This window comes from Engraulis encrasicolus, chromosome 6, assembly GCF_034702125.1.
Source record: "Engraulis encrasicolus isolate BLACKSEA-1 chromosome 6, IST_EnEncr_1.0, whole genome shotgun sequence".
In the NCBI taxonomy this organism is placed as follows: domain Eukaryota; kingdom Metazoa; phylum Chordata; class Actinopteri; order Clupeiformes; family Engraulidae; genus Engraulis; species Engraulis encrasicolus.
Genome location: NC_085862.1, coordinates 42,066,842 through 42,087,973, shown reverse-complemented (window position 1 = coordinate 42,087,973; position 21,132 = coordinate 42,066,842). Strand labels below are relative to the sequence as shown.

The 21,132-nt window shown below is 46.2% G+C and overlaps 1 protein-coding gene across 1 annotated transcript in view; it reads right to left on the bottom strand.

Annotated features, from left to right (window-relative positions):
* rnf11b (ring finger protein 11b) overlaps positions 1 to 20,661 on the bottom strand; it is a 29,232-nt gene extending 8,571 nt beyond the window's left edge. The window contains exon 1 of the mRNA XM_063201678.1: positions 20,143 to 20,661. Coding sequence (XP_063057748.1) covers positions 20,143 to 20,265 — 123 coding nt within the window. The 5' untranslated portion in view covers positions 20,266 to 20,661. The remainder of the gene's footprint in view (positions 1 to 20,142) is intronic.
* Positions 20,662 to 21,132: the final 471 nt, after the last annotated feature.

Below are 21,132 nucleotides of genomic sequence, written 5' to 3'. Positions count from 1 at the left end.
TCTCCCTGTCTCTCTCTCCCACTCTTCCACATACCAAGCCCAGCTGATCCAGTTCATGCGTGTTTGTACACAGACAGCAGCAGCTGGCAATCTAAGGGTATGTAGTATGCCTAGGCTGCCTGCAGCCCTCTAGCCCTATTTCACTGCAGCTTAAGCCCCCTACAGCTGGAGAGGAATGCTTATGATGAGCTTGGCTTCCCATACTGTTTGACAAAAAACTACTCAAATGCCAGCTTAGCCAAGCAGATGTAGTGTCTGCCAGAGTGCAGGGGATCAAGAGGCAGGGCAAGCGGGTGGACGAGCCTGCAAGGGGACTGTGCTGTGCCAGGGCTGTTCCCAACGACTTGATACACAGATTCAAAATTAGACAGTGTTGCAATTAGAGAACAGAGCCAGACCTGATTCATGACCGAGCTACACTTAGCCCCTATGGTGCGAGGCCAGCCTAAAAATGATTTTTTGGCCACTAGGCGGGTTTACGGGTTACGGGTCTAGGTATCCTATCCGCCTTCTCTCTCCTACTTTCATATAGTACTTTGCTCTCAACCTTTTTTGAATAAACGCCACCTGGAGCTCATCACATGCCTCCAAACGCCCACCCCAGACCTCTTCATAAGCCTGCCAACACCCTCCTTAGCATAAAAAAAATCAAATAGACTAATGCACAGCCCCCAGGGCTCCTAAACACCCCATGTGGAGGCGGGGTCAGCTCTATGTTCCCACAACCCACTGGTCCCACAGCTCATTTCTGCTGCTCCATGTTCCCACATTTTAAAGAAATTATTCAAATATAGGGCCTATGTTCTACAACTCCATGTGCCCACATTTCCGAGTAAACTAAGAGAATGTGCCTTTAGAACATAGGGCCTCAAAGTCGTAGTGAATGTGGGACTAATGGGCTGTGGGAACATAGACACGCCCCCGTGGAGGCTGTAGAGCCCCCGTTGAGAAACACTAGGCTAGACCAACTTGCAAAAACATGTTCTCCCGCTAGGGTTTGGTTTAGTTACAAGGCTAGCCACACGCCTGCTGCCAGGCTCCTTCAGACATGATCATGGAGGACTCCGATGGGTCAAGCCGGGGCATGCTGGGAGCCGATGACTGTCATGCGTGCCAGCGGGGCCAGCTGATTCACACTCTTCAGGATTGCACAGCACAGTACAGTCGCTCAATGGCAGTAGCTCACTATCTGGGGCTTACTACTAGGCCACAGGGATTAGTGGCTATTTAAGACAAGCACTGGTGTGTGTGTGTGTGTGTCCTATGCTTACTCGCCTTCTTCTCTACGGTGTCATGCCCGGGGTCAGATTGTGTGTGTGTGTGTGTGTGTGTGTGTGTGTGTGTGTGTGTGTGTGTGTGTGTGTCAACTTACTATGGATGTCAGTTCCTGTATGCTTTACTTTAAATTGCGCACTGGAGTCTAGGGACATAACATTTCAGTCTTCTGTGAAATGTCACATAGAGGATATCGTCAATTGCTTGCATTTGACTTTGACTGTACCGGTACTTGCATCCATCCATCACAAAGAGGCAGAGAGGGGCAGCGCACACCATAGCATCACTCCTCCACCACCACCACTTCCCGAGAGGGGACAACTATAACCCTGGAGAGAGTGATGAGTGACAATCCTACCTCATGACGTGTCCCAGCCATGACACAGCACGTATTACAAATCCACTTGGCTTTGTGCAGGGGTCACTAGGTGACAGTGAATTAGCAACACGGCTAAGTGCTGATGTGACCTGACAGAACTGGGATAGGTACGGTCAGGTCATTGGTGAGAGCAATCTTTGCCGCTCCCAACGCCACCACTGTGTCAGTGTGTGTGTGTCTGTGTGTGTGTGTGTGTGTGTGTTAGCCCTGCTTACTAACCAGTTCCCACTGTGTGTAAACCTGCTGTGTGTGCTTGCATGTATGCATGGGTGCCTGCATGTGTGACAGTGAGGCTTCTAGTAAACCTGCTCTCATGTCTGGACTGTTTCTTTTCATGGAGCAGTTCCTCATCTGGAGCCCAGCCCGGTAGCCATGTAAGCTGTCGTGAAGCAGCAGACCAGGGAAGGGAAAGCGAGTGAAGAGGAGAGAGCTGTTTAGGAATTGCTTGAAGAAGGTCATTAGACCGAAACGTCGCAAGGGAAAACTCTGCAAATGTGAACAGTGTGCAGGAGTTTTTTTTGTCTCTAGTATGGCTTTCAGGCCGACCAGAACGGAGCCGCATCTGTTACGTTCGGCACTCAAGTGCTTACCTGCGAAATGTGATTAGCTGAATCAAACCTGTCAATGCTGCGTCTGGAGCGAATACAGGGAATTCAAGGCGAAACTTCTTCTGCTACCCACGCTACCAGGCAGCGTAGTTCGCTCTTGGTCTGGACACGGCATTAGACGAGCCTGAACGAATCAGATATTTCACAGCCTGTCCAATCAGAATCGCGGGGTGGGATCGTGGGGCGGGGTATATACACAAGTCAATGGTTGAAGTAGTACTGATTTAAAAAAAAGCCATGTGAATTGTCCAATCAGGTTTGAGCTGTTTTGAACACACCCACGCCTTTCCAGAGCTAAGTGACTGAAAATGTTCCACATGGTTGGTGAACACCATCGCCTGAGAACCAGGTTACCCTTTACCACCTGTATGGCCAAACAGCAGAGCATGAACCCACACAGCTCCAGTGAACAGTTGCTACAGTAGAGCGCAAGCAGAATCTTCCAGACGTCCAGACTGAAGATTACATTACATTAAATTGCACTTAGCGGACGCTTTTATCCGAAGCTAAATAGCTATTTTAGGAACAGAGTACACGGGTGCAATGGGAAGTTTGGAGGTCTTACTCAAGGCACAGCTGCCATATATGAGGATGCAGGGGAGGCAATGACGATCCTACAATGATTTGTGCCCTGAGTGACGCCCCTTCCAGCACCCTGCGCCCCCAGACGGAAAAAAATGCAATAGTAATTGCAATGACATAATAATAGCGTGAGTTACGCGATGTCATCAGGAGCAGATTTTTGCGATGATGTGGCTCCCTTGCAGGTGTCACCCTGGGCAATTGCCCCGTCAGCCTGGCCCATAGGACCACCCCTGAGGGGAAGGGACCACCCACATTCTTGCAACTGATGTGGGATTCAAGTCAAGAACACTTCAAATCCCAACACCAACTCATCATAGATTCTACCAAGACCAGGTTCCCAACACTTTACAGCTTGGGACCCACTTGAAGTTTTCCCAAATGTTTGGGGCCCATCTGGAATACCCACAGGGCCTGCCAGTGGGTCCTGACCCATAGTTTGAGAATTGCTGATCTAGACCTCAGTTCCAGTAGTAAGGAGAATTTCTTACTGTGGAGCATGAACTCAAGTTCGCAGACTTCTGACGTCTGATGCCACCAGCCATTTCACATTCTGCCATTTTAAGATGACATTACAGGAACATGATTTTCTGAGCTTGGAGTTGCGTCTCATATTATCACATCCCTCTTGCCCTGGGCTTGCTTGCTTCCACAGAAGAAGTAGCGGGTAACAAGAGCCTTTATTGACTTGACAAGCCATATGATTCACTCTGACACACACACACACACACACACACACACACACACACACACACACACACACACACACACACACACACACACACACACACACACACACACACACACACACACACACACACACACACATTACCCACAGCTCAGCGGTGAATTTCCCCCCACCATATCACCACAAACACCCCACACATACACACCCACAGCTCAGCACAGACATTCCCATGCACACTTGAGTCTCTTCTTCATATACAATTACATCACTTTCAAAAAATCAATTTCCATAACGGTGTCTGAAACAGGTAAAGGCGCAATTAAGGAGAGGGGGAAAAACACAATGTTGCGCAATGAGTCCACTTAACTCTGCAGGGAGGGGTATCATTTATGGGAGCTGTAAGAGTTAGAGTTTTTACGATGTTAAACATTAGGCCCGTTATTTTAATGTACTGTGCGGCGGGGGTTCTTGGCTGCGGGTCCTGTTCCTTGTGTCTTGGAGGGGAGTTGGGGGGAAAAAATGAAAAAGTGCTGTGCCATGCTTCTTTTTTTTGTCCCGTCAGTGTCCAATCCAGACTGCCCAGAGAGACCGCACCACAAAAAAGAGGGGGTGACAACTGTGACAGAATGACTATTCCAGGCTCGTGTGTGGTGTGGTGACTGTGCGAGCGTGTGTGTGTGTGTGTGTGTGTGCGCGAGCGTGTGTGTGTGTGTGTGTGTGTGTGTGTGTGTGTGTGTGTGTGTGTGCGCGAGCGTGTGTGCATGTGTGTGTGTGCGCGAGCGTGTGTGTGTGTGTGTGTGTGTGTGTGTGTGTGTGTGTGTGTGTGTGTGTGTGTGTGCGTGCGCGCGAGCGTGTGTGTGGGCACTGCGTGAGTGGCAGGGTCAGCAGTCTCTTTGTCTCCCAGGTGTCAGGGTCGCTAGACACCACAGCTCTGCTCTACAGCACGTGCCGACACTGCCTCTCGGACAGACAGACAGACAGACAGACAGACAGACAGACAGACAGACAGACAGACAGACAGACAGACAGACAGACAGACAGACAGACACATACACACACACACACACACACAAGCATGTGTGGGCACTGCCTCTCTCAGACAGACAGACAGACAGACAGACAGACAGACAGACAGACAGACAGACAGACAGACAGACACACACACACACACACACACACACACACACACACACAAGCATGTGTGGGCACTGCCTCTCTCAGACAGAGAGAGACGGACACGCACCCATGCAGTGCCAATTTGTAGCACACGTACGCTTGTGGTCACTAGCTCTCTCAGAGACAGACAGACAGACACAGACGCACCACACACTCAAAACAAAAACACAGACACACCAGTATCCCTGAGGTGTGTGCATGGAACTTGACAGCTGCACTCATGGACATGCATGACAGGCTACAGACGCATACAATAGAAACAAAAACAGAAAGACAGACAGACAGACAGAGACACACACACACAAGGGGTGTAAATAATGTTCGATATGTATCGATGCATCTATGGCCGACAATCGAATCATATCGTATGAGGCTATCGTGTGGCATTCTTAAAAATAATTGAAAATAATCAAATCACTGGCCCCTGCCCAATGCCCTAGCTGTTAATCGTGGGGCATTCTTAAGTATCGTAATAATCTAATGGCTGCCTTCAGAAATCGAATCGTATTGTCATGGAAGCTGTGATTTACGCACGCACACACGCACACACACACACACCGTTTTCACTCTCACACTAGCTCAATGCTTTCCCCCTTTCGCCTTCTAAATGCACACACTCTCACACACATCGATACTCTCTTGCTGTCTAACAGTCTTGCTCCATATTGCTAACACACCCTCTTCCTCCTCCCTCCACCCAAACACAGCCACGGAGAGTCTTGTCATAGGGCCAACACCAACACTCATTCCCATCACATGAAATCATTACTTCACTGCATTTCAAACCATCTCTTTGGGTCCAGCTATTTGTCTTCAATTTCCTCCATGTACTCTGTAACCTGTAATACTATTGAAGCATAATCTCAGAAATCAAATCAAACAGCTGTTGGGGTATTTCTTAACTGCTATTCTTAAGATTTGAAAGTACATCATCAACTGCCATTCATATCATCTGAATTGCAAAACGCACCACTCAAGAACATTGATTATGGGAGGGCAAAGGAGTTAATGTCAAGAAGCATCCACCCATTTAATTGGCTAGAGTAGTGGTTCCCAACCTTTTTCTTCAGGGACCCATGTTTTTACTATTGTAGGCTTTGGTGACCCAACCGCGCGAGCGCCTGCACGAGAGGGAGTCACAAGATGAGAAACCTACTCAAACTCAACAACGACAAAACAGAGATCATTGCGGTGTACCCCCCATCCCGGGCCAAGGAGGTTGGTGATCTGTCCCTGGATGTGGATGGCTATACCATCAGGCCATCCTCAGAGGTGCGAAACCTAGGTGTCATCCTTGACCCTTCCCTCTCATTCCAGTCTCACATCAAAAACATCACCAAATCTGCCTTTTTCCATCTCAAGAACATCTCCAGACTCCGGCCCTCACTCTCCGACTCTGTGACTGAAACACTTATCCATGCATTCATTACTTCCCGCCTGGACTACTGCAATGGGGTACTGTATGGCCTACCCAACAAAGCCTTGGACCGACTACAGTATGTTCAGAATTCAGCAGCCAGAATTATATCTCGCACAAAGCGGTGGCAACACATCACTCCCACACTCAGACAGCTTCACTGGCTCCCAGTGAAGTCCCGCATTCAGTACAAAATTCTCCTGTTGACATACAAATCACTTCACTCTCTTGCTCCTCAGTACCTCTCTGAACTTCTCCAACCCCACTCCCTGTCCAGGTCTCTGCAGTCTTTTGAAAAGGACAATCTCATCCCCCGAGCCAGACTTCGTACTGTTGGTGACGGAGCTTTTTGTGTTGCTGCCCCCACGCTCTGGAACAGTCTACCTCCCAACATACGCCAGGCCCCCACACTGGCTACGTTCAAGAAGCACCTTAAATCTCATCTATTCACAGAGGCATATGGACTTGAACTTCACTGGCCTTTCCCCCTGCCCTATTATTACAAGATGCCCTCTGTTTCCTGCGAAAACAGATGTTTTATTCCTCAATTAGTCTTTGGTCAAATATAGAATAAATGTTTAATGTAACACTGTTTAATGTAACATAGTTTAATGTAACACTGTAACAGCAATTTTGTTGCTTCTGTGCATATATTAGTTAAATACTGTCATTTATTCATCATGGTCTATTTAAAATGAAACCCCTTAAAATCAAGAGGGATCCGCGACCCTCTGTGGATCTCTGGCGAGTCATAAGTTGGGTCCCGACCCATAGGTTGGGAACCACTGAAGCTAGAGCATGTCTATGTGCACTAAAAGAACAGAGAAGTGAGAGCAACACTCAGTTGTTCACCACTGACCATATGTAATTGAATAATACTATTTATTATACGTGTTGCGTTGTTTAATGTGTCATCACATAGGTAAAAGATGAGGCCTTAAAATTCTACACTCAACAACAGTCCCCAATACAGCACAACAGATCAGAATCAGATTACTTCCATCTTACTATTGCTTTCAGAGAGTGAGAGAGACAGAGAGAGATACAGAGAGACAGACAGACAAGTCAAGTCAAGTCGGTTTTACTATTGCTTGCAGAGAGTGAGAACAGACAGACAGACAGACAGACAGACAGACAGACAGACAGACAGACAGACAGACAGACAGACAGACAGACAGAACAAGCACACTGACTGCGAGACCCTCTGTTCGCTATAAAATTGCACAGGCAGGCACTAGGAAACAGACAGCCGTTTGATAGGGGAAAACCACAGCTTGTTCTGTGGCCGAAAAAAGAGAAAACGAGGGAGGCCGTGCGTGAGGGAGGGGAAAACGAGTGAAAACGAGTGAGAGAGAGAGTGAGTGAACTGAGGAAGGCAGAGAGTTCATCTGAGAAAAGGAGGAGGTAGTTCTGTGGTAAAGTTCAGAGGGGTGGTTTGGAGATGAAAAAAGCACAGCATCTGTGAGAAAAGCAGAGCGCTGAAGAGAGGAGGTTAAGAGTTGTCGTATGTGTGTGTGTGTGTGTGTGTGTGTGTGCTGAGGGCAAGGGGGTTGCCATGTAGAATGCTGACTTTTTTCATTTCTCTTTTTTCTGTGAAGGCAAGCAAGAGAAGAGCCTCATGGTCCAATCTCTCTCTCACACACACACACACACACACACACACACACACACACACACACACACACACACACACACACACACACACACACACACACACACACACACACACACACACACACACACACACACACACACACACCTCTCGCTCTACACATGTTTTATTCCTCTTTTGCTACTTCCATCTCTCCCTCGCACCACCTCGGGTTCGGTCCCTTGTCCTCCACTTCAGAACTTTTTTCTCTCCTCCACTCTTCCAAATGATTTTGTCTGTTACCCAATTTCTTCTCTCCATTCCTTCCTCCGTGTCTCCGTGGTGCCTTGCTACCCCATCTCCATACAGCTATCTACTGTATCTCTATTGTTCTGTCCGTCCTTAATTATATCCCTTATATGCCTCTCCATCTCCCTTTTCTCGACCTCTTTCTTTGATTCTGTCTCTTGCTCTCTCTCTCTTTCATTCTCTCTGTCTGTCTCTCTGTCTGTCTGTCTCTCTCTCTCATTATACTTCTGCCTCTCCCTCCCTCCACATTGCTTTCCTGGTGGCGGTTTTACAGGGTGGGGATTCCTGGCGAAGTGTGTCCATGAGGGCTGTGTGTGTATGTGTGTGTGTGTGTGTGTGTGTGTGTGTGTGTGTGTGTGTGTGTGTGTGTGTGTGTGTGTGTGTGTGTGTGTGGCAGAAGGATGGGTGGGTGCTTCTGGTAGCGTCTCTGCTCTTCTCTCCAGATAGTTCCCTCCCTCTCCCCTTGCGTTCTCCCTCCACCCAGCCACCACTTCAACCTCTCTTGCTGCTTGCTCCCTCGCCTGCCTGCCTGCCTGCCTGCCCTCGCTGCCCTGCCAACCAGGCCTCTTCTCACAGCTCACAGCCCTTGGCACGGGCTCAATAGCAGATTCTCTAAGGAGCACACAACCAACCAACCAACCCCCCCCCCCCACACACACACACACACTTGCTTGGGCTAGATCCCACTTTCTCACACACTCACATGGATCCACATAAATAAACATGTAGGCACGCTCCAGCTCGTCATGCACACATGCTGTACAGCAACACACAACACAGGAGCTATTTTTGATGACTGTGATGGGAATACAGGCCGTTCGGGAGCCAGTGAGGCAAGTCCCAATCCCCCTGGTGCCCTGTGCCACGTAGACCAAACTCTGCTAACAAGACACATTGCTGTACTGGGTATCCAGACTCAGCTAACGAAACCAACACACTGCTGGGCTACTCAAATACTGTTCCAGAAATGTAAGGAGTAGAAAGTAACATAGGCCTACGGATATTTGTCAAAAAATGTAACGGAGTAAAGTAACGGCGTAAAAGTGAAAAAAAGCTTCTCAAATATTGTTCCAGAAATGTAAGGAGTAGAAAGTAACTTAGATAATTGTCAAAAAATGTAACGGAGTAAACGTAAAAAAACAACAACATACCAGTTAAAATGAGTAAGTACATTTTATTTATAAAGCACATCTAAAAACAGCAAAAAAACTGCTGATTTACATGTTTAAATCAACAACACGTTTAGTTGAAACCTAAGGATCTTTAGTTCAAATTTAAGGACATTTCGTAGGCTTTTGCGGTAGATGGAACGTCCTCGACGAGAGATCCCATGGCTTATACGAATGGTCCCACGTTTCATACATTCAATGGTCCCACGTTTCATTCCCTCGGAAGAATCTATTCAACGAAAAGACCTGTACCCGTATGTATGGCCCAGACTCAGCAATGAAACCAACACATTGCTGTACTGGTATAGACCAGCCTCGGCTAACAAAACCAACACATTGGCTTACTGATCCAATACAATACATTGCTTTACTGAGGCCAAACACAGCTTATCAATACAGCCGCCTACTGATCCAATAGAATACATTGCTTTACTGAGGCCAAACACAGCTCATCAACAAACACAGCCGCCTACTGATCCAATACAATAGATTGCTTTACTGATGGTAAAGCTGGGTTCCTGGTGTACACAAACTCAGCTATGAAAGACAGCCAACACCATGGTTTCCTGATCCAGTACAACACTACCATTCCTGAAGACGAGCCACACTGCCCTCTCGATGAAGACTAGCTCAACAAACCAAACCAAACCAGTGGTCTACTCATCCACTACAACACAGTGTAGGCTAACCTAACATACTTGTGTCCCGTAATGGTAGGGCACTGGGTTACTACGCTGGTGACCCCGGTTTGGTTACGGCCCGGGTCATTTGCCGATCCTTCCCCGTCTCTCTCTCCCCACTCGTTTCCTGTCTCTCCTTCACGATCCTGTCGAAAATAAAGGCAAAAAAGCCCTTAAAATATATCTTTAAAAAAGACCAACTCAACTAACCAATGATGTTTTCCTGAAGCAGACCAACTCAGCTAACCAAAAAGCCTTCCTGATGTAGTAGCTAGCTAGTGGTTTCCTGATGCAGACCAACTCATTATTGATCCACTACCACATAGTGGACTGGATTCATCCTGTTCTACACAACACAGTACATTACTAGCCTACAGATGAATCCTAAGTCTACAAGAACATAGTGGGTTCACAGAGCCATGGTGGTAGTACTGTGTGAATTCCTTATCCATAATGACACAATAGATAATTCTGGTTTCACAACAAGGCAGAGGATTCCCGGTCCACAGGGAGACAGTGGATTAAGGATTTAAAAAAAAAAAACAACCTTGTGGATTATTGATCCATAATAACGCAGAAGTGAAAAATATTTACTGGAAATGATACTTATCCAGAAAGCACATTTGCTGTTGCACAGCCGAAACATAGGCTCTCACTCAGCTGCATTTACACAACAACACCGAGAAAAAAACCCAAATAAACAACAAGAAAAGCCCCACAGCTCAGATCAGATCAGCTGACCCAGATCTCAACACAGCATTCAAAAGGCCGCTGACAGCTTTGACGGTGCCAGGGACAAAATCATCTGAAAGGCCCCCCCCTTACAATATGCAATGGTCACCCGGTTCTGGGCCCCCTCTCTCCCTGTGCCAGGGACAACTGACCCATTTGTGTCCCTGTGCTCCTGTCGGCGTCCCTGCACATTCGCACAGACGCTTTCACAACAAACACGTCCCCCGCAGTCAGTCGGTGCATATCTCGGCCAACATGTGACAAAACGCCACTGGCTGCCACCGCTGATCGCCCAGGCAGGCAGGCGGCGTGAGACCAGGCCCCTGCATGGCCAAACATGACTCGGCACTTTTCTGCTTCAAACCACAGCAGGGGGGCGGCAGCCGCAGCACACAAATACTCACACACACACACACACACACACACACACACACACACACACACACACACACACACACACACACACACACACACACACACACACACACACTCACACTCACACTCACAAACACACACACACACACACACACTCTCTCTCTCTCCCTCTCTCTCTCTCACACACAGACAACAGGCCAACCAAGTAACTGGAGCTCAGCCTCAGAAACGTTATAGCCACTGCTACGCAAGCAAGCAGGCCAAACACACAGCGTGCTCCCTTACAGTCTCGCTCTCTGTTTCCCTCTGTGTCCGTTTGCCTCTCCCACACACACACACACACACACACACACACACACACACACACACACACACACACACACACACACACACACACACACACACACACACACACACACACACACACACACACACACACACACACACACACACACACATTGACACTGGAGCAGTATTCCAAACAAACATCAATCTATATGAGGACGGAACTTTGTGTCATGTTCAGTTATATTCACTGGAAAGCTTTCTTTGGCATGAGGGCGGGGGATATTCACAAAAAGACAAAGAAAAACTTTGTTGGACAATAGCAGGCTACATACACTCAAAAACATGGGGGAAACAAGCTTGATATTTCTGAAATGTTGTAGAAATGTCTAAAATGGTATGCATGACCTCTCACCCACCCCTAGGGAGAGATCATTTTCAGTAATGTTTGCAAAGTTCAAAGCAAAATGGCAAGTTGCGTTCTTGGGCGTGCTTTCAGGCTGTGCCAGTAATGCCAGTTAAGTTACCAGTTAAGTGCAAACAGGTGTCAAACTACGTGCTTTCAGTTCACCACCCGAACACACCTTTTGTAGACATTTTTTAGGAAGGCCTTCAGGAATTACATGTCTAACCAAGACATTGTACATGTCAATGTCCTGTCTAAAAAAACATCCTGAAAGTACGCCTAAGAACGCAACTTGTTTTTTCACAACTTGCCATTGTGCTTTGAACTTTGCAAACATTGCTGAACATGACCTCTCCCTAGGGGTGGGTGAGAGGTCATGCATACCATTTTAGACATTTCTACAACAACAATTCGGAAATATCAAGCTGGTTTCCCCCATGTTTTTGAGTTCAACCACAGAATCCTGTTCAACCTCTTCTCAGTGACCTCCTTTTAGCCCTCTCCACAGCCAAGGTGGCTGACTGACTGTGTGCCTCTAGGCAACAGCAAATTCTCTGTCCCTCTTGCCTGGTTGTCAGTGTTTCTTACTTGGAGATGCACCATGGAAACGAGACAGGGAGGACAGGGAGGGAAAACAAAGCTAGGGTGGGTTGAGAATAGAAGGGAGGTGTTCGGAGGAGGCAGACATCCCAGGTTCATAATGTAAAAACCCTGCCACACATTTTCCTCAGTTTGATTCAATTCAATGGCCTCAGTCACATGGGACATTTAATTCTGCATTAACGAAGTTTATTGAGAATTAAATGAAAGTGCAACGTAAACTACTACGCAAAATATTTTTTATTTCGAACTATTTCATTCGGAAGTAATCATTCTGAATGAAATCCATCAACGTAGTTTACAACGTACCCAATGAGCCAGCTGATTCTAAACACCACACTGCTTCCGTCAAGTTAATGACCTAATTGGTGAAATCACCTGCTTTAGGGAGCAGCATTGGCAGGGGGAATCTCTGGCAGGACTTTCACTTTCTCAATACAGTTTGTCTGCCCGTGCTATTGGGGGAAGGGGGGGGGGTGTTGAGCACAGTCTTATCTCTGAAAGGGAAGGTTAAACAAACAGGCCAGATGTGCATCAGTCAATCTGCACGGCAGCACTGGCCTCCTCCACCTACATTTAGCACACCGCAGCACAGGCGGGTTGCCAATAGGACATGGCATTGGTGGCTGCAGCTCCTAGCCTGATTATCATCGACGTTCAAATCTCTTCGAGACTTGGTCTGACCAAGAGCATAACAATTAACATTTCCCAAACAGCATGAGCCGCCTCCCTTGGTTTGCTTATGGTTGTTTGCTTACTGACAAAGTGGGAGGAGTTCCTGTATTTTCGGGAACTCAGAAAGTACTTGCATTGCTCTTGACCTGACTAGTTGCAACGCTGAAAGTGTTGCGTCACTAGGAGGGCAAAGCCTGGCAAGCAGCTCCAACTCAACTCAACGCAACAGGACACTTCATGGCAAACACTGCAATGTTTGAGGAACATGTTTTAATGATTAGGGGCCAAGATAAGCACACTAAATATTATTGCTGACAAAAATAGCTTTGAAATACATGCGCACGCACACACAAACACCATGAATTCTGCGTTCCCTCCCGTCTCAAAGCAGATAACTGTTCCTTGACGCAATGGGTGGTGTCTGTCTCAGGGAGTTTGGTAATGGTTGAGGCATGTTTCCAAATTCGCTGAAACAGGACTGTTTAAGCCATAGATGTAGAAGACTATACTAGACTACTTCTACACACATCTATGGTTTAAGCCATCCCATTGGTATGAGTAACAAGCAAGAAATTAAGTGTCTGACATACTTACAATTTCTTTCTTAGAGTTTCAGTAAACGCACACCGCTTGAGGTGCGTACGGCAGACAATTGGACTCAACTTGAAAAAGAATGGTCGTCGCACACTCAGAACTTCATGCAGTTACATTTAATAAGACCAACGTTTCGGCTTACGCCTTCATCAGGGTGAAGGCGTAAGAAGTTCTGAGTGTGTGACGACATACAAGGTCTAATTTTGCCATAAACACAGTGGGATAGAAGTATTTCTCAGGTAGACGAGCCAACTCTAAAGCAATGGATAACACTATTTTAATGGAACTTTAATTACATTGTACTTACTCATTGGGTACTGTGTAATACCATGTAAGTACAACTGTAGCACGTTACCACATCATACATTTCTACATTCCATAATGATAAAAATGTCCATGAAGTGGTTTTATAATGCTTTGCCAAAGTGATGAATGTGGTACGGCGTGCATTAAGGGGCTACAGTGGTTAGGGGTCTTGTGTTTTATGCCTCTGCAGCACTTGGACTACAATGTATTTTTGCGTACTTTTAAGTTATTTTGTATGTAATGTGAAAATGTGAATGAATAGTTATGGAGTGAATAAACTTGCCAATAATTACTTTGACTTTTATCAGCCCTACGTCTCTTGAGAAACTACAGCCCTGACGTGCCATGACCCTGAGAGCTGTGTGGGGCAGAGCCAAAGCCGCCAGGTGAGCCAGTGACTAGACAGGAAAAAGGATTTCTTGAGAAATTGCATCGCTCTGAGTCAGACTCAACAACATCCCGCACACATAAGCATTTTCCAAATATCTGATTACATACCCTTGAAACGCCCAACGTCCGATATGCTAAGAGACACATCTCTGTCAGACAATACTATTCAATTTTACTCCATCTCTAACACTCCCTCTCAATCCGTTTTCCTACCTTTCCTTTTCAGTTAAAAGCACTGCTGAAAGGAAAGCTGACTTGTCAAATAAAAGTTAGTCATTTCATTATTGAAAACAGTGAAAAAAATGTATGCCATCAATAATCAAATCAAAGTTTGATTTCAAACAATGTTGATATGCCACACATCAGTTGTTCACATTTTGCAATTCACCTCTATCATTAGTTGTTAGACTATTGCTCTGCCCCTATCTCTCTCTCTCTCTGTCTCTCTCTCTCTCTCTCTCTCTCTCTCTCTCTCTCTCTCTCTCTCTCTCTCTCTCTCTCTCTCTCTCTCTCTCTCTCTCTCTCTCTCTCTCTCTCTCTCTCTCTCTCTCTCTCTCTCTCTCTCTCTCTCTCTCTGTCTCTTCTTACAAAACGCCCCAGGTGACTTTCAAGACAAGGTGCCAAGGTACGTTTCCATGTGTGCCCCCCTAAACACAAACACACACACACTTGCCTGACACTTACACTTAAGTGACACGTACCCAGTGTGGCCAGCCCCTAATACATGCGGTCAACACAATGGGCTTTGGGCCAGGACTCTCCCTCTGACCAGACCAGAATCGATATTGTATATGTGTGTGTGTGTCTGTGTGATGTCGGGAGATTGGAGAGAGAGAGAGAGAGAGAGAAAGAAAGAGAAAGAGAGAGCAGGGCTTCCCCTGACTAACTGGGCTGTGCTGCCTTCTTCCTGGAAACCTGACAACACTGCCATTGAATGCCGGGCCACAGATCAGTAAGCACTATACTACAACTGCAATGCCTTTCCATGCTTACACCCTCGCCTGTCTCACTCCCTCCCTCCCTCCCTCCATCTGTCTCAGCAACTCTTGTGTGTCTGTCTCAGCATCTCTCACTCTTTCTCTCTTGCTCGTTTTCTCTCTCTCTTGCTCTTTTGCTCATTCTCTCTCTCTCTCTCTCTCGCTCATTCTCTCTGTTTCTCTCTCTCTCTGCTTGAGTAGATGAGTCAGCATTGCCACCAGCTGCTTTCCAAATTACCCCAAACACACACACACACCACTACTCTCATCTCCTCATCAACAACACGACAAACTAAAGAATGGAGGCCTGTGTGTGTGTGTGTGTGTGTGTGTTTCCTCCACTTAGCACAATACACTCCCCCCTGATGACTTGTCCTCCTTGAGGTCTATTCTTTTAATCAAACAGGAAGTTTATCTCCCTCGCTCACCTGCTTCGCTCCTGCTGCTGGGCCCTTCACGTCTCCATGAGGCAACGTCCTGCTGCTTTGGCACAGCACAGAGAGGACATCTTTCTATCTCACATGGGAACACATCTCTCCACTCCTCTTCCAAACACCTTTCTTTCATTACTCTCTCCCAACACAGAGTTTCTCTGTTCTTCCTGCATTCTCGTTGTCATTCTCTCACACTATCAGACTATTTATTTTTCTCTCAACTCCTGTATCCTGGAACTCTGTCTCTCTCTCGTTCTCATCCCTCAGTTTCTTCTAAACCCTCCTTTCCTCAGGATGGGGCCTAGGGATGCACCAATACCGATACTGGTATCGGCACAGATACTGCTCATTATATTCGTACTCGTAAAAGACTTGCCGATTACAGGCATGATACTGCTATTACACGAAACAATGCAAAATCTTGTCGTGTTCTGTGGACTTGAAAGCAGCATGGAATAAAGTGCCACCTCATACATTGACTAACATTTAAATCTACATGGAAATGGACGATACAAAATATCACAGGTGGAAAAAACAAGACCATGCATTTATTTTCATTGTATGTTGGTAAAAGGTATCGTATCGGTAGGTATCGGCAAGTACACACATTAATGTACTCATACTCATACTCAAAAAAGTGGTATCAGTGCATCCCTAGTGGGGGCCTCTGCTCCTCCTTAAAGGGGCTCCAGGTAGGATTAAATGGTGAATTAATCACGTCCCGAGTCAGCCGATGCTTTTGAGAGTCATTAGTGAGTGAACGATGGCTCTCGTGACCACTTCCACGGTCCGCTGTCCCTACTTGCAACTTTTGACAGCGCGCTCCGAGGGAGTGTCGTGGGAAACATTGTTCATTTGAAAACATCGCTTTACATACCGTATTCAGGTTTGTATCAACTGCTGGCATTCCGTGATGAAAAACAGTCTCACAGCAAATTTATTTGAACAGCAATTTTTCATTACAGTGTAGATTTTGAGACAGGCATGCCACGGGCACTGCACAAATGACGTCATCCTACCTTGTGCCCCTTTAACACTCAGTCTCTGTCTGTGTCTATCAGTCTCTGCATGTCTGCTGCATCTGTCTGCCTCTCTCTCTAAACCTTTCTGTCTCTCTCTCTACCTCTGTCTCTGTCTCTCTCCGTGTCTCTGCCTGCCTGCCTCTCCCTCTCGGGGTGGGCACCTCAGCTCCTCCATGCCATCCCTGGCTTCTGCTGTATAATCTGGATGTTGTCAGGCTGGCAGCAGGCCCCTCCTCCTTGTCTGTGGTTGATCTGCTGGCAGTAATTTGCTTAGGCCCAGACTTCTCCCTGGCATGTCTTAAATACTGACATGCACACCCCAACTGACGACACTTGCACCGAGACGTTTAATTAGCTCCATGACAATTCATTAGGCCCCTAAAATACCAGCTGAAAAATGTGCGAATTCCTGTTCGCATTCGCACTTCCGCAACATAATGACAGCAAGAAGAAAAAAAAAAGACTAACAGAAAAGCTTACTTCCTTTTTTAATGACTTAATATGTTCAAAGTAGAATCTGAGAATGATGGAAAATTGTCAAAAACATCTAACAAAACTCAAGACACAAACAAATGCTGTGCTTCTATGAATTCCATAATAAAAGACAGACCGAGAGAGAAAAAGAAGGGGTTAGACACGCAGAGAAAGAAATGGAGACAGGTGGGCAGACAGGCAAGGAGACAGACAGAGTTTGTGTGGTCTTGTTAAGACTCTGTGAGTGAGAATTGGCTTTGGTGCACCACTGCACCTCGCCTGCTTCCCAATGTCCAGTTCACCCAACTCAACTTCCTGAGAGTTTTCAGAAGCAATTTCCAAAACTCCTATAGATGTCCTCTGAGATTGACCACTCCAGCTAATCCCTTTATCGTGAAGCTGACCACCGCCAGCAGCAGGCCCAGGATGGGCCGTGAACAAACTTCTTTTCAGCTTTCAAAGGAGCCCTCCTTACCTAGCCAGCCTTCCATCTACCTTCCGAAAAAAAAACCCTCCTTCCTCCTAAAGTAGCTCTGGGCATTCATAGCACGTACTAACAGATCATTTTGGAGAACAGGGGGAGAATGAAAGAGGGGGTCGAGCAAGAGAGGTGCAGAGAGAGGGAGAGACAGGGAGGGAGAGCGAAAACACTGCCGACATTCTTGGCAACCACAGCAGGAATGCGCCTAGATTGGACATGATTTAGCTTCTCCAGTGGGCCCCTGTTCACTCTACGCACATGCCATATTTCAAGATAAACCTTCCTTTAATATCGCAACAATCCAACAGCAATAACCAATAAAATAAAATAAAACACAACAACAATAATAAATAGCCCCTCTCTCTCCAGACATGCCAGGATATTGCACAAAAGGATTACATGCCCACTCAAATAAGAGGATAAAACACCTTAGGGGAAACACCTCTGGAAATAGTGAGATTTTGTTCACTTTTGCATTTTCTTGTCATGTGTTCATGAACTACTGAATGATCCATCAATAGGCCCGTAGCTAAGTTTAAGTGCTTCCAAGGTCTCCCAAAAGCAAGGAGGGCATTTTATACACCCCATGACAATTTCAATCACATGTGAACATGCTAGGTCTGGTCTCCAGATATTAAACATGAATGATTGACATGAATCACAGCTGTGGTTTTGCTGAGCTCATCTGGTGAGTACTGTAGGGCTTCAATCAGTCCTGTTCTTGTGAATAATGCGCTTCTCTGTATTCTTTTATCAGTTCATCAGGTGAAGCTTTCCCTCTAGTATTGGAGGTGCAGATTTTAAGATATTTGGTGCCTGGGGCCAGATGTCAATTTGAGTTTTAACCCATTAAGATCTAATGGGTCTAAAAAGTCAAACAGAATTGTCAATGCTGTTAAAGTTAAATACGCATATAAATGCTGCAGCCAGTCCTTAAGGTTGTGTTGCACAGATGCTGCTCCTGGCATTAAGACGGGGGGGCTAAATTGACAACTGTGAATGAAGCCCTCAGCACATCCCTCCCTGCCTTCCTTCATCTAGTCTCATATACGTAACTTCAAGCGACAGACATACTGAGCTGCCCACGGAAAGGTCATCCAGCGCGGCATCACTCATCAGCCCTGCAATCGTTCATCTGATATCGCTTGAGAATTCTTCTTGTGTCACATGAGGGACCGCTCAACCCAAGAGAGTCACAACAACACTACCCATATGAGTCAATGCTGAGTGAGGCTGACCTCACGCTCTTCTTAAAAAAAAAAAAAAAAAAACACCAACATGAGCTCAACCCTGCATACTCATCACAAACTAATATCTTATCTCTCACCACCTCTGTAAAAAAAAAAATCCAAACAGCTGACCTAAAGAAAGGCTGTTCCCACACGTTTCCCAGGCTGTTCTTCTTGTATGTTCCTGTGTATGTTACAGGACAGTGAAAGGAAAGCCCTTGAGCTGGTGAAATGAAAACTCCTGTGAGCTCATACACAAACAATAAGGATGTAAATGTCCTCTGGCTAGTGTAAGATGATGTCAGTTCTTGGCCCGGGTTTCACCTTACCACGGGGCAGGACCATCTATTGTAATACTTTGCCCTTACAACCAGCAATTGGTTATCGTCAGCCTGTAGGCTACTTCCTTCTAACCTAGATTAGAGATTAGTCAATCAACCCTATCCCCGGCCTACGTGTGGTGCCATATAGGTTGGCTACCCAAGACCTGGCTGGTCAGATGTATTGCAGGTCAAATACACGTTATACATAAGTTACAACCGAAGTTAACATTATGCACTTCACAGGATCCATATGGGTTGAACCTGCAACTTTAGCCAATACAAAATAAATATAAATATAAACTTGCCTCTAGGCCTATAATATAAAATATCTACTGACTGCTGAGGTGAAGAACAAGACAAAGGCAGGTTGTTAACAGCTGGGGGCTGGTCTGTTTCTGAGTCAGCTGCAACCTGGCAGGGCCCCCCACCACAAACATGCTCCACCACGGCACACTTTGGGCAGCTGTGTGCTGTTCCGTGCTGCCTGCTCACTTGCTTGGCTAAGGATTACATAACTCCTGACAACTGTGCTCGAACTTAACCACACTTTCAAGAGATGAATATCTCTATTCCTGCCGTTGACATCCGCAGTGATATTGTCGTTGAAGACTGCTGCACGAGTATCTTCTCCTTCAGCATGTTTATTATGACAAACACACAGAGACAGACAGAGAAATTGGGCTACCCATGGGTGCTCTTCCCACGATTAACCTCTGCCAAAGGACGATTATGGCCAGACTACTTTCAACATAGAACCTACACGGCTAACACACATATTACATGTCACTTTGCAGACAGATTGTGTCCAGACAACAACAGACGAACATTTTACAGATTTCTGAAAACAAAAACAGTTAACAGGAAGCAAACGCTGGTGTCAACATTATAAGCGACAAATAGGCTTCGTCGGTTTGTAAAGGTAACGGCAACAGACATTTTTATTCTGATATGTTGTTATATCTTACCTGGTAAGGCGGTGGAGGTTCTTGGTCTGGGTCTGTTCCATCACCAAAACTAGCCCTGTCTGACTGTGACTCATGAAGCAAAGATATATCATCCGACGTTGGAGATTTCAGGCAATTTCCCATCTCCTTTCAGATGCCCTTTCTTCTATGTATTTTTGCTTCTCAACTATACGCACACAGCCAAACCCAGCTTCTCCGATCTGATTCCCGTGGCTCCCGCAGGAAATCAGACGAACTAGCACCCATACATTGCAGGGTATCTCGCCACGAGAGCTTCTGTCGAACAAAAACAAACCATCTCAACACAAAGAACCTGGCGGAGAAGTGGTGCCTTTTACGCAATACATTCAGCACCGATCGAGGTCTCCTCGTATCCGCCCACGCACAACTTTGTCCAAACCTGACAGTGCCAAACGTCAAGTAGAAAGCGTGTGCAGAATATCTATATTTGCAAGACTAACATTCTTTCCTCGTCGACAGACTACTTCCCCAACAAGGGACTTTTTCTCGCTTGTAATCCGGGGCCTAGCACAGGCAACAAAGCCATACAGGCAGCGAGTTAAAGGACAGCCTCTTTTGGTATGAACAACCAATCATATTCGGGCGTGAGAATATACACACCACGAACTTGAGAAAGTACACACCAACTGTACACATTTGCCCATTTGTCATAGTTATTTGTACTATAAGTTTACCATTAACAACCGCGCAATGCCTCTTGATGAATACAATTTGCGTTAGCGCATACAAAGATTCAGTTCAAGTCAACCCTGGAAGAATTTAAAGATCTTAGTTTTCGGTGACTGCAGAACTACATGTCAGCGTTCTGCGATTATTTTGACATGTGACCCTGTCAAAAATAGTGAATTTGACGATGAATTGTTTCATAACGTAATGTGTGTTTTTTTTTTCTGGGTGCCAGACAGTTTGCCCAAGGTCCTTTGTGCGCAGGTGCGTAAATGGGCATCGTGTCAAAGGGTTAGATACAGA